The 14,204-nt window shown below is 34.9% G+C and overlaps 1 protein-coding gene across 16 annotated transcripts in view; it reads right to left on the reverse strand.

Annotated features, from left to right (window-relative positions):
• Positions 1-331: 331 nt before the first annotated feature.
• The window catches only part of BTBD8 (BTB domain containing 8), a 95,895-nt gene continuing 82,022 nt past the window's right edge, over positions 332-14,204 (reverse strand). For 15 of the 16 annotated variants that reach the window (XM_064282287.1, XM_064282286.1, XM_064282285.1 and 12 more), the window contains 5 exons: positions 7,973-8,678; positions 7,582-7,666; positions 7,037-7,176; positions 2,801-5,116; positions 332-1,519 (listed from right to left, as the gene is read on the reverse strand). In XM_064282287.1, coding sequence (XP_064138357.1) covers positions 1,050-1,519; positions 2,801-5,116; positions 7,037-7,176; positions 7,582-7,666; positions 7,973-8,678 — 3,717 coding nt within the window. In that variant the 3' untranslated portion in view covers positions 332-1,049. Of the gene's footprint in view, positions 1,684-2,800; positions 5,117-7,036; positions 7,177-7,581; positions 7,667-7,972; positions 8,679-14,204 lie in introns of all 16 variants that reach the window. The other variant, XM_064282289.1, reaches the window with a different exon arrangement.

The following is a 14,204-nucleotide window of genomic DNA, read 5'->3' on the forward strand; positions in this document are numbered from 1 at the left end:
CAGCCATTGAAAACCCTACAGAGCACAGTTCTACTCTGACACACATGGGGTCACTGTGAGTTGGAAGTGACTCAACAGCAACTACGTAATTCTACTAACTCCCATCAACCTAAGGGTAATATCCACCAACACCAAGTAGGTATCCAAGTTTTCATTCCTTAGTAGCATTCTGTAGAAAAGGTTTTCATCTTTGCCTTTCTACCAAAATTACCAACTGAAAGATAATCTGACCAAGAAAATTAGGAACTAGGGTATGTAGACACACTGAGAAAGCAAACATACACACACGCACACACACACAAAACTTAATAACTGCCTCAATTGCTTCATGTACCACTTACAAATTAATATTTATTGCAGGCACAGTTCCAAAATACCCCTAACATGGAATGGAAAATACAGAATGATTAAGTAACTGTAAGGGGGGGGGGGTCTATCCAGATAAGAAAGACAGTTTCTTCTTTTGAGCAAGAGCAGATGCCTCTCTCTGGATATATCCCACAAGACAGGTGTGTAACGACGTGGTGTGTTTAGCTCACAGTTTCTTGGACCTGAATTGTTGGGAAAGTTAAGGTTTTTTTTAATGCTCAGCTATCACCCTCAACCACTCCAACCTGAGTATGAATGTTCTTCGTAGACTAACACTACATACGCTGACACAAGCACAGTAAGTTTTTATTGTTAAATTGCTATGTTACCATATGCAGAGCAAAAAGGAAAGGGACTGATCTACTTGTGCATTCACATTTTAAATTCTTGAATTATAAACAAGTGAACAAATGATCAGTTAGGAAAGAAAAAACAAAGCTAGGGTTTCTTTACAAGTCTTCTAATTTCTCTCATAATTACAGAAAACATGCACAAAAATTTTAGAAAAACACTTTTTTCTACATGTGATATTGTATTAATAAATAAACTATAATTGGAAAAAATCCCTCAATATTAAGGGCAGTCTATGTCTGGCTAATGCAATTATCATGTGGATACAATATAAGCATCAAAAAAGAAAAGAGTGGCATAGTTTAAAATTTTCCAGAAATTTAACACTCTTAATGCTGAGTTTCCAGTTCCAGAATTGTCCATTCCCCTTGAGGTGAACAATCTTCAGAGGAAAAACTAGCCATGGTGATGCTTGCTGAGGAATCATCAAGTGGAGATGTTATTTCCCTCCATCTGTTCAAAGTGTCAACATGTGCTTTGCCCTGAGGTTTTGAACTGTCTCGTGCTAAAAGTAGTGTCTGATTGATTAGATACTGTGCTAAATTTAAGTCTTCAGGAACAGAATTTGTAATATTCAAGTTTGAATCCTCTTCAGAGAGCAGTTGCTTTAGTAGTGACCAATCTTGTTTTGCAAAATGTTGATCATCTTCAAAATCTATGTCCATAAAGTGTGAGTCTGATTCCATTTTCTGCTCAAAAGCTTCAATTACATCCATCTCATATATTGGAGAGAGGGTTTTTGAAGGCCGATGGTCATACCTGCAGGTTTGTGCCAGTGTGTCACAATCATCTATGTCTCCTGAAATAATTCATAATACTACACAATGTAAAAATTGCACATTGTTACCCTCAGAGTTTTGCAGAACAATATTAACACAATGTAACAGTGACAACCCAAAAAAAACACAGAATGGGAAAAATAACATATACAAGGTTGACGAAATTCTTGAGGCGATCCTTTTTCTATATTAAAAGAAAACAACAACTCAAGGGTACTGTTTGGCAGCAAAATCATACAGGCAACTAACAGTAATTCTCCATATTTTAATTTGAAAACGTGTGGTACAGAAAACAACATACATTATTCAAACACAAACACAGAATGCACACATGTATCTAATTCACTATAATATAAACTTAAAAAGAAAAAAAAAAAGATGTGGTTATTTCATGGTGACTTTTAAAGTCAGTCAGTTCCAAAAGGGAGAATAAATACATTTTATCTAAAGGCTTATTTGTATATTCCACATGCAAAGGAGGATGCAGGCAAGGACAAACAAACAAAAAAGTACAACGTTTGAAGATCTGTTCTTTTGATTTTGCTGAACAGCGACTATTGATCAGTATTTTTTGTAGTCCTCATAAACAATAGCTACTTAGCCAGCCACTATTGCATATTTTAAATTTAGGTCATTGGTTCAAATTACTATAACAAGGAAGACAAACACATAAAACAATTAGACAGGAAATCATCTAAGCATATGAAATAAGCCTGGGCTTTTTTCATATATAATCAGTGCTTCTAAATATAATCTCTTTTAGGAAATTTATGTTTTTACTTGAAAATTTTAGAATATAACTATAGTGCTCCTGAAAGTCTTAATCTCTGTAAAATGTATATAAACTGTAATAATTCATCTAGTTGTTAAAATAGTTCAGTCCTTTTAGTTACATATTCCTATAGTTATTGCACAGCCCTCTTAGACATATACTAGCATAATCCATAAATCATATTCAATGAATTATAAAATTTCTAATAATCAAGAATTCCTATGTTAAATTAGACATAACTAAATAATAGCAAACTAAGTGCTCTTCTTTATTCTTTCATGTATAATTTTAGATTAACAAACAAAATTTTTTACTAGGTATTCATTCTTCACTAGAATTTTAAGTAAACAAAGAAAAACTAGCTAATTTTCATATTATTAAGAAATTTAAGTTTTTATTTAAATTTTGAATCTGTTGCTTAAGTAGTTATCCTACATAACTAAAATACAACATTCAGGGCTAGATACAACTTTAAAATTCTATACACTCATTTTCTTATGGATTTAGCATTTCTATTTCTGTACATTACCTGCAGGTAAAGCAATATTGGCTTTTTCGGTAGCTGTGGGATGGCTCTCTTTCACTTGACCTTCCTGAGGCAGAACTTGACTCCGACAGGAGTCTATAGATTTTGTAGAGCTGTTCTTTGGTATGTCAGAATTGGGTTTTCTCTGATGAAGCTCCAAATGACATGGTCTTTCTTGATTTTTTATATCACTATCTGAAAGTTTGCTGTGTTGCTGAAAGTCAACATTTGTATCACTTCCAGTATTTACTTCTGAATCTTCTGGAAGAAGCTGTCTGCTTCCTTTGGACAGAACATCTATTGTGTTCTTTTCTTCTGTGGCTGAAGCACTCCGCTGATCTTTTCTAGAAGAGCCAATGCTGCTAAGACCTGAGAGAGTGCCTTCATTTGTATGTACGCTATTGCCTTTACCTTGTTTACATGCTAAAATACTATTTTCAGTTTCTTGCACACATCTGGGATAGCCGGTCCTTCCGTGCTGTTCATGAGAAATGCCATCAAAAACAGCAGAAGGTGAAAGACAATCTGTTGAAGGCTGCAAGGGAGTGTGAACTTCCCCTTCATCAGACCCCAGCTCTTCACATTCATCTACTGAAAGTAAAACTGATCTTTTAAATTTTTTAGTTGCCGAAAACTCATGACTTTCATTTTCAGTTGCATCTTCAAAAGCTAAATTAATTATTCCCTGAAACGGCTGAGGAGCTTGGTTAGACGTAGGAAAACTTTCGGCAACATTTTCTGTTTCAGACCTTTCATCTTCTGTTTCATCTGCTGAGGAAGAAACTTGATCTATTTCCTGAGCACACAAGACACTGCCTCGTGGAATATTTTCTTTCTCCCTAGGGTGGACTACTGCAGGACGAGACCAGATGTCTGGCCTTTTCCTAGGAATCTCATCATCACTTGTGGAATTAACTTGGAAAAGATCGTTACTACTTTGCTTTTTCACTTTTACTTCAATTCTTAAATTACTATCATATATTTTTAATTCTTCAGGAGTACTGGTGTCACTGCTACTTCTTCCAAGAAAATCATGGCACAGCATAGTGCCACATTTCGAAATGCCTCTATCATTAGACCCATCATCATCCTGAGACCCTCCAGCATCATAGTCTTCAGATCTGGGCTTTATGTCATCAGAGGATGTGGTGGCACTGCCAGTATCAGATTCCGGGCTCTCTCTCTGATGCAGAACGCTGGTACTCAAACTCCAGGGACCCACGAATGGAGCTTCTAAAGCTGCATGGCTCTCTGGGGTTTCTGTGGTTTCCATATCTTTAGGAGAATTTTTGCCTGGTATTTGTCCCGAAAAACATTTAGAGGAAATATCTGAACCTACTGTAGCACGTCTGTCTGTATTTATAGCAGGGTCATCAGACAACTGACTAGGAAGTGTCAGTGTTTCCGCAGGAATTCTGCATTTTCTGTCGTCTTGAACAGAATTTAAAGTAGCATTTGTCCTTTCAGGAACACAAGGTAAAAATCCTTTCACACATTTAATGGCTGATTTTTGGTTTGTATCTTTTCTCTCCTCTTGGTGCTCACTCTCTGATATTAAATGGATTTGCTCTTCATTCGTTGAGTCTAAACCATAAGTTAGATTAGAGTTCAAGGAGTTATCACCTGGATTTGAAATCACAGATTTCAGGGCAGTGGTGCTACAAATTTTTAAATTTACATTATCCCTCTCATCACAACAAGAATGTGTTTCAGCTGCATGGCAATTATCTGTTTCTCTGTAATCAGGAAATTTCGCTTCACTTTTATCTGAACAAATCTGTTTTGATTCCAGTTCATGTTTTACTAATTTCTCCAGCTTCGAAATATTTTGGCATTCTACCACTGACTTCTCTTTTTCTTGATTGTTTACTGGCTTTTGTAAGTCAGGTATGGATGAAGCCAGGGGTGCTTCTGTACCGTTAATTTCAGGTATATTATTAACTGGAGGTATGTGAGACTTCTGTTTAGAAACGCTGCCCTTCTTATCATGTACATCACGAACCACACTTTTTTGGACAGATGTTTCACTTTTTAAAGGTCTTTGAGAAGACTGAGTCCTCAAGGTAACCTGTCCAGAAAGTATTTTCTGTTTTGCATCTTTATTATTCAAAGTTTGCCCTTTCTTTGACTGACTTAGGCTTTTAGGCATTGCCACTATTTTTGTATTAACCTTGGGCAAAGTTGTATGTCCCTGCTTGATGGTTTTTCTCTTAGGTGTCTGTTTATCTGTTGCATTGTGATCCAACTTTGTCACATTTCCTTCAGACTGCCTTGAAGAGGCTGAAGATTTTAGTGAGTTTGGTGACTCTCCTTGACATCCTAAGGAAAAAAAAACCCAAAAATAACAATATACACTCCAATTTGTGAACTGAATGCAATATTTGTTTTTAAATTACTTAAGAAAAAAATAAAATTAATAAAATAATGGTAACATCTCTATGATCAAACGGGCAATTACAGATTAGGGGTTAGTGACACGACAATAAGGAGTCCCTGGTGGTGCAGTGGTTAATCACTTGGCTATTAACAGAAAGGTAGGTGGTTCAAACCCACCAGCCACCCCTCAGGAGAAAGATGTGGCAGTCTGCTTCCGTAAAGATTACAGCCTTGGAAATCCTATGGGGCAGCTCTACTCTGTCCTATAGGGCGACAGGTCAACATGACAAAATTTTTAAAAAGAAAAGATTTTTCAATTAAAATATAGGGACTATTCCAAGGTCTTAGTAAAAATTATTAAAATAGGATCTCTCTTCCTCAAGTAAGCAGCCTTGATCCTATGCCAGAACTGGATTTCCATAAATACACAGGGAGAGAAAAATTTGTTTTTTTCCTGTCGCAAAAGAGCAAGAAGGATCGTCTTCCCTTTGAAATTTTGAACAAAAAGACTGTGTTCTGTATAGCCAAAGACGAGAATCAAGCTAAATATAAAATAGGGATGTTGAAATTGTTGCAGTTTTTTCCTTAAGCATGAACAAGATTAATTTACTTTCCATAACCACTTCATTATTATTGCAGCTCATTAAGGTTGTTGTTGTTAGGTGCCATCAAGTCCATTCCAACACATAGCGACCGCATGTGACAGAGAACTGCCCCATAGGGTTTTCTTGGCTGTAACCTTTACAGAAGCAGGTCGCCATGTCTTTCTCCCGTTGAGCCACCGGGTGGGTTTGTAACCACCAACCTTTTGGTTAGCAGCTGGGTGCTTAACTGTTAATGCTACTACGGCTCCTTCATTAAGGATAATAGCTTAGATATACAGTGGAAACTGAAACTGGTGCCTGGATGGAAAGAGGGATTAATTTTGGGAATCTGTTTACATTAGTTAAAGTACTAAAGATGATATTTTGGCATTCAAATCTGTCAAATAGAATTACTGTATTTTTATGCGAATAATGCTGCCTTCTATGTTTGTTTGCCAATCGTGCCCTCCCCCCACAAGCTATTTTCATAAGCACCAGTATTCTAATTTTTTTTTTTACAAGTTGTTAAAAAAAATTAGCATAGCATGCTTACGAAAGTACCTTGTAGGGAGAGGGTGTGGTTGGCAACAGATGTAGGAAGCATACATTATTTGTATAAAAATAGAGTACTAAATATTTTAAAATGCTTTTTAACTTAATTACTAGAAAATGAATAATTTTTCTATCTTATTTTTTAACTGACTTTTCTGTACTAATTCACAATTCAACTCAAAAATTGTTTTTAAGATGTTACATACTGCTCTTACCTATATGAATGATTAATGTACAAGACAAATTAATTTTTAAAATCACTTATAATGCTTAGCAGTATTATACAATTCTGATCAGTACTCTTCTTTCTTAAACCAGAAAAACAATGGGCACAGTACATATTCTGGAGGAAAGTTCTCCCTACTTATGTATTATAACTTTCTAGACTGTACCATTACTTTTTTTTTTGAGCTCTTTAGTGATAGTTTGCAAATGGAATTCCTACAGTTATTAACAAAACCTTTAAGAAATAAGCATGATATATAAAAGGGCCAGAAATATAGATAAATTAATGACTCTCTCAATTATGTGTCCCACAATAGACAATAAAAGCAACCCAACTCAACCTCAAAACACCAAAATATTTGTCTGAAAATTAATAGTATATTAATAAGTGAAACCATGTTATGTTTTGCTTACTTGTTACTGAGGTTCCAAATTAGAGTTTGTTTATCCAGTTTAAACAAGTAAATAATACTTGTGATATCCCTTTGTATTTCAGTTTTACCTCGGGTTTTGGCAAGATTAGATGGGGCACTTTTTGTCCTGTGCTGAGCTGTAGCACATCCATTGCCACTTCCTCTTTTCTTCAAAACTGCCTGTGGCGCTGGGTCACTAGGTCCTTTGCCAGTGACCTTCTTTAACACACTAAGAAAAATGATTTGCATTCAATATTACATTGAAATTCCAAAATATGAGCACTTAAAAGGCCCAAACAGGAAATATACATTTCTTCTCAAAGAAAAAAATAAAAAAGACATTTCTGAAAGCAGAAAAACCATATGTGCATAAGTCTTTAAGTTTATAAAATTATAGATCAAGTTTGATAAAGCAATCAATAATCAAGTACTACAAGGGTAATTTAAGGTATTCTATAATTTGCATAAATATACAACTTCTTTTAAAAGAAAATAGTTTTAAAAATATCACTGTGTAAATATACTAATTTCTTTTAACAGAGAAGATATTTTAAAAATATTTAGTTAGAAGTTAGTATATAATTAACTTCAGAAGAAAGCTAACATATAGGTAAAACACTGAATGAAGACTTACCTGTTATTTATATTAGTTTCCTGTTCATGAATGCTTTTTTTACTGGGAGTTCCACTGGAAGCCCTTGAAACAGGTCGAGATTTTACTGGTAAAAATTAAGAAAAAGTGAGTCACAAGATAGAACATATTAAATCCATAACAATTATATATAAATTCATTGGTCAGACATTATAAAATGGAATATATTAAATATATAACAATTATGTGTAAATTCATTGGTCAAACGCTATAAATAAAATTAAATGTTAAAGTAGAAGGAATTATAGTTGGTATGAATACATGTAAATAAATACATCTGGCATTTGAAACAAATAAAATTCCAAATAGAGGTTCATTTTTTCTAGGACTTTAGCTGGCAGGCACTATTAAAAATTAGAGTGCTAAAACCCACCTACAGTGGAAGTTTTGACACTTTCCACTCTGGTTTTCATTGTCTGTCCTTGAGAGTCATAAAAAGACAGCTTATGATCTGATGGCTTCTCCTCTCTTATCGATTCATTTTCTTTCGGCTCATACAGACATTCAGAGGAAATCAATAATTCCATACTTGAACTGGAAGATTTGCTGGAGAGTCCTGTGATGCTGAGGCTTGGGGAATCCTTCCCTGTTACTTTCTTCAAAGGCTTTGTTTTGGCATGTACATTTAAGCTTCCGGAGAGTACCTTGGGCCTGGCACCTGTAATTTGCCCTTCCTGATTTTTCACTCCTTTTCCACTGAATGAATTCTTCTGTCCATATGCTGCCGCTGATCTTTCCACAACTTGTCTAGGAGACGTGTTTTCTGACTTTGCATTATCACTGTTTTCTGTTTTAAGGTTAATTAGAGCTCTGGGCTTCCCAGAAACCATTTTTTCTCCACTTTTTAAATCTTTTGTAATCTTAGATGCTATTTTAGTACCATTCTTTTCCTTTAAATCATCATGCTTCAAAGTTTTATTTATAGTATTTCTATTAGTACTTGATGAATGTCCAGATGCTCCTAACCCATCGGATTTCATCTTTTGACTGGGAGAGGGATAACTCCAACACTCTTTCTTGTTATCTTCCCTCAAAGATTTGTTTTTTATAACATCAGAGTCAGAAACTTGTCTCCTTTGCTACAAAACAGAAAAAAAAAATACTTTGTAGCTTGACTAAATTTTTTACCATTTTTAGGTCTTTCACATGTAATACTTATGCTTAAATAACCCAGTTTTTCAAAGAGAAAAAAAAACAGCAAATTTCATGTTATGACTTAGGGTCACTTAAAAAACTTAAACCATCTTTAAAGGCATTTCAGTTTGTTTCACATTACTTTAATCAAATTTGAAATACAGCATAAAATATTTGTTTAACAGACAGATTTTTTTAATTTATGAAGTTACGGGAGAGGTTAATACCTAAAGGGGTCGGGATGCCTTTGGTGAATGATAATAATACCCAATATTCTTTGATGACTCACTCCCAGGTACTATTAAGCCCTTTTTGTACACCATCTCACTTAATGTAAGTATAAATCTTAAAAATGTATTCAATTTACAAATTTACAAAAATGTAAAACAATTCTATGATATAGCTCCTGTTGCTATCTCCATTTCTTAGGCAAGAAACTGAGGATTAAAGCAGGTATGTGACTTATACAAGGTCACATACAGGGAAGGGGTAGAAGTAGGACTTGAGCCCATGCTTTATTGCCTCAAGCAGATAGTCATCTATGTGGTATAATTTGATGGGCATTATCATGATTTTCACCAAAAATTCTGTCTTCAACTCTACCCTACATGCCAGTAATTTTATCATTAAAGACTTAATCCTCTGTCGTAGAATTGTTTATTTCTTAAAGTTCTCATTAAAAACAAAACAAAAAAGCTCCTAGAGAACACAATACATTATATCTGAAAAGTTTGGGTTAGTAGCACAGTGCTGACTGTCTGAAGGAAGTGGAGAAAAAGGATAGGTAAAAAAGGGAAAAGAGAAGGGCACTGAAGACAAACACACCTACTTCATCACTTTGCTTAGAACCAACCTTGATACAGAAGGGAACAAGAAATTTAAAAGGTTGGTAGAGATTTTAGAATACATTTTTAAGATTTACACTAAGACATTCTTCATGTAAATATGTAAACACTTATTTTTTCTTGGGAAAGCTATATGAGATTGCAGAGATATGAGGCAGAGCCTGTGCTGTCTTCATCTATGTAAATTTATAAAGTTCAAATAGGTTTGGTACTCATTTTTGGTTTCCTTGATGAAATCAGAGCTCAAAAAAATAACTCTATTTTTAATACCTGAAACCAGGCCAACTTCTGCTTTTGCATCTCTTTCTCATCCTTAAAAACTGATTCTATTTAATTTACTCTATCTTTTAATCTATCCACACTGAAGCATCATGCTATGGGGGAGACCTATGTAGTATATGTTGCTACACTCCTTTAGAAACTTCACATTAACATAATACAGCATGATAAGGATTCTATGTATACACATACATACACAGGTACTGCCTGACTTAACATCTGTAAAGTTTATGTACATTCCTTATATGCAAATGGCCCACTGCGAAAGGTCACCACATGCTATTGATAAAAATGAAGGAGAGGGTTACCCTCTAACATATACCTCTCAGATACTCTCAGTTCTAGTAAGATTCCTTTTTTTTAAGAAAAAAGTTTTGATTATGGAAAAATGTAAATACAATCAAAAGAAGACAAAATAGTATAATAAATTCCATGTACTCACTATTCAGTTTTAACAATTTTCAACTAATGGCTGACTGCATTTCATATTTACCCATACGCCATTTTGTTTTTAAACAAATCTCAGACATCGCATAATTTTATACTTAAGAAATACAGTACCAGTACTCTTCTTAAACCTTCTTGGAAGTCAAGGCGATATCAAGATATAATACACTGTTTTAAACTTAGGAAGACAGCACTTCACCAAAGAAGACATTCAGGTGGCTAAGAGGTTCATGAGGAAATGCTCATGATCACTAGCCATTGGCCAAATCATTAGCCATTAGAGAATTGCAAATCAAAACTACATTAAGATCCCATCTCACCCCAACAAGGTTAGCATTAATTCAAAAAACACAAAATAATAAATGTTGGAGAGACTGGAACACTTATACACTGCCAGTGGGAATGTAAAATGGTACAACCACTTTGGAAATCAACTTGGTGCTTCTTTAGAAAGCTAGAAATAGAACTACCATATGATTCAGCAATCCCACTCCTTGGAACATATCCTAGAGAAATAAGAGCCGTCACACGAATAGATGTATGCACACCCATGTTCACTGCAGCACTGTTCACAATAGCAAAAAGATGGAAACAACCTAGATGCCCATCCATGGACGAATGGATAAACAAACTATGATATATTCATACAATGGAATACTATGCAACGATAAAGAACAACAATGAATCGGTGAAACATTTCATAACATGGATGAATCTGGAAAGCATTATGCTAAGTGAAATTAGTCAGTTGCAAAAGGACAAATATGAGACCACTATTATAAGAACTCAAGAAAAAGTTTAAACACAGAAGAAAACATTCTATGATGGTTATGAAGGTAGGGAGGGAGGGAAAGTGGTATTCACTAACTAGAAAGTAGATAAGAATTATCTTAGGTGAAGGGAAGGACAACATACAATTCAGGAGAAGTCAGCACAAATGAACTAAAGCAAATGCTAAGAAGCTTCCTGAGTACAACCAAATACTTCAAGTGACAGAGTAGAGGGGTGATATTTTGGGGACCATGGTTTCAGGGGACATCTAGGTCAACTGGCATAAGAAAGTTTATTAAGAAAATGTTCTGCATCCCACTTTGGTGAGTGGCATCTGGGGTCTTAAACCCTAGCGAGTGGCTATCTGTGATGCATCAATTGGTCCCAATCCACCTGGAGCAAAGGAGAATGAAGGACACCAAAGACACAAGGAAAATATTAGCCCAGGAGACAGAAAGGGCCACAAAAACCAGAGACTCCATCAGTCTGAGACCAGAAGAACTAGATGGTGCCTGGCTACCACCAATGACCACTCTGACAAGGAAAACAACAGAGAGTCCCTGACAGAGTGGGAGAAAAGTGGGGTGCAAAACTAAAATTCTAGTAAAACGACCAGACTTAATGGTCTGACTGAGACCAAAGGAACCCCAGAAGACATGGCCCCCAAACTCTGTTAATCTAAAACTAAAACCATTCCTGAAGCCAACTCTTCAGACAAAGATTAGACTGGACTGTAAAACATAAAATGGTACTTGTGAAGAGTGTGCTTCTTAGTTCAAGTGAATATATGAGACTAAATGGGCAGCTCCTGTCCAGAGGCAAGATGAAAAGAAAGGGATAGAAGCTGGTTGAATGGACACTGGAAATCCGGGGTGGAAAGGAGGAGTGTCCTGACATATTATAGGGATACTAACTAGGGTCACATTAACAATGTGTGTATAAATTTTTGTATGAGAAACCAACCTGAGCTGTAAACTTTCACTTAAAGCACACGAACAAAAAAAAAAACCTTAGGAAGATAAAGTTAAATTTCAGAGTAACCACAAAGAAAATTAATAAATCTGCCTACCAAAATAAAGAAGAAAATAAAAAAGACTCAGTAAAATCAATGACAACGAAGTACATGAAAAGAAAATTCATAAACGAAAAGCACTCATCACAGAAAATTATGCAGAACAAGGAAACTATTAACACGAAAAGAAAAAGCATAACAAAATGGTAGCAGTAAATTCATATCTATCGATAATCACACTGAATATAAATGGTTTAAATGCTCCTGTCAAGACACAGACAGTGGCAGAGTGGATAAAAAAATGACCGATCAATATGTTGCCTCCAAGAGACATATCTTAGGCACAAAGACATAAATAGGTTAAAAATCAAAGGATGGAAAAATATATATCAAGCAAACAGTAACCAAAAGAGAGTAGGAGTGGCAATAATAGTTTGTGATAAAATAGATTTTAAGTCAAAATCCATTAAAGAGACAAAGAAGGACATTATATAATGGTTAAAGGGACAGTTGACCAAGAAAACATAACCTCTCTCTATATAAATATTTACATACCGAATGACAAAGCTCCAAAATACATAAAACAAACTCTCAAAGAATTGAAAAGAGAAATAGACAGTTCTACAATAGTAGTAGGAAACTTTAACACACCACTTTTGATATGTTTGATGGCCAGAACAACTAGAAAGAAACTCAACAAAGATACAGAAGGTCTAAACAACACAACCAACTCGACCTCACAGACACACACAGAACACACCACCCAAGAGGAGCATACTACACATTCTTCTCCAATGCTCACGGATCATTCTCAAGAATAGACCATATTTTAGGCCACAAACCAAACCCCAATAAGTTCAAAAACTTCGAAATAATACAAAGCATTTTCTCTGAGCCTAACACTATAGAATTGGAAACCAATAATAGAAAAAACAAGAAAAAAATTAAATAAATAGAAACTGAGTAACAACTTACTGAAAAATTATTGGGTAACAGAAAAAAAATTAAAAATGAAACTAAAAAATTCTTAGACTCAAAGAAGAATGAAAACACAACCTACCAAAACCTCTGAGACACAGCAAAAGCAGTGCTCAGAGAAGCAATAAACGCACACATCGAAAAAGAAAAAAGGGCCAAAATCAATAGCTTAACTTGAACAAATAGAAAGGAGCAGCAAAAGAAGTCTACAGTCATCAGAAAAAAGGAAATAATAAAGATCAGAGCAGAAATAGACGACAGAAACACAATAGAAAAAATCAACAAGACTGAAAGTTGGTTCTCTGAAAGGATCACTAAAACTGACAAACCACTGGCCAAACTGACAAAGGAAAAAAATGAGAAGATGCAAATAACCAAAACAAGAAATTAGATGGGTGGCATTACAATAAAACCAATTGAGATAAAAAGGATCTTAACAGAATATTCTGAAAAAACTGTACTCCAACAAATTTGAAAACCTAGAAAACATTCTAGAAACATACTACCTACCTAAACTAATACAAGTAGAGATAGAAGATTTGAACAGACCCATAACAAAGGAAGAAATTGAAGATGTCATTAAAAAAACTTCTAACAACAAAAAGCCCTGGCCCAGGCAACTTCACTGGAGAATTCTACCAAACATTCAGAGAACAGTTGACACCAATTCTGCTCAAACTACTCCAGAACACAGAAAAGGAAGGAATACTCCCTACTTTATTCTACGAAGCCAGCATAACCCTGATACCCTGATACCAAAGCCAGGCAAAGACACTACTAAAAAAGAAAACTACAGACCAATATCCTTCATGAATATAGGTGCAAAAATTCTTTAAAAATTAGAGCCAACAGAATTTAAGAGCATAAAAAAAAAAATGATCAAATCAAATTCATACCAGGGATGCAAGAATGGTTCAACATCAGAAAATCAATCAACCCAATTCACCACATAAATAAAACCAATGAAAAGAATCACATGATCATCTCAATTGACGCAGAAAAGGCATTTGATAAAATCCAACACCCTTTCCTGATTAAAAAACTCTCAGCAAAATAGGAATAGAAGGGAAATTCCTCAACATAATTAAGGGCAAATTAGATGCAAAACCAATAGCCAACATTATTCTCAACAGAGAAAG

Source organism: Loxodonta africana, chromosome 3, assembly GCF_030014295.1.
Source record: "Loxodonta africana isolate mLoxAfr1 chromosome 3, mLoxAfr1.hap2, whole genome shotgun sequence".
Classification (NCBI taxonomy): domain Eukaryota; kingdom Metazoa; phylum Chordata; class Mammalia; order Proboscidea; family Elephantidae; genus Loxodonta; species Loxodonta africana.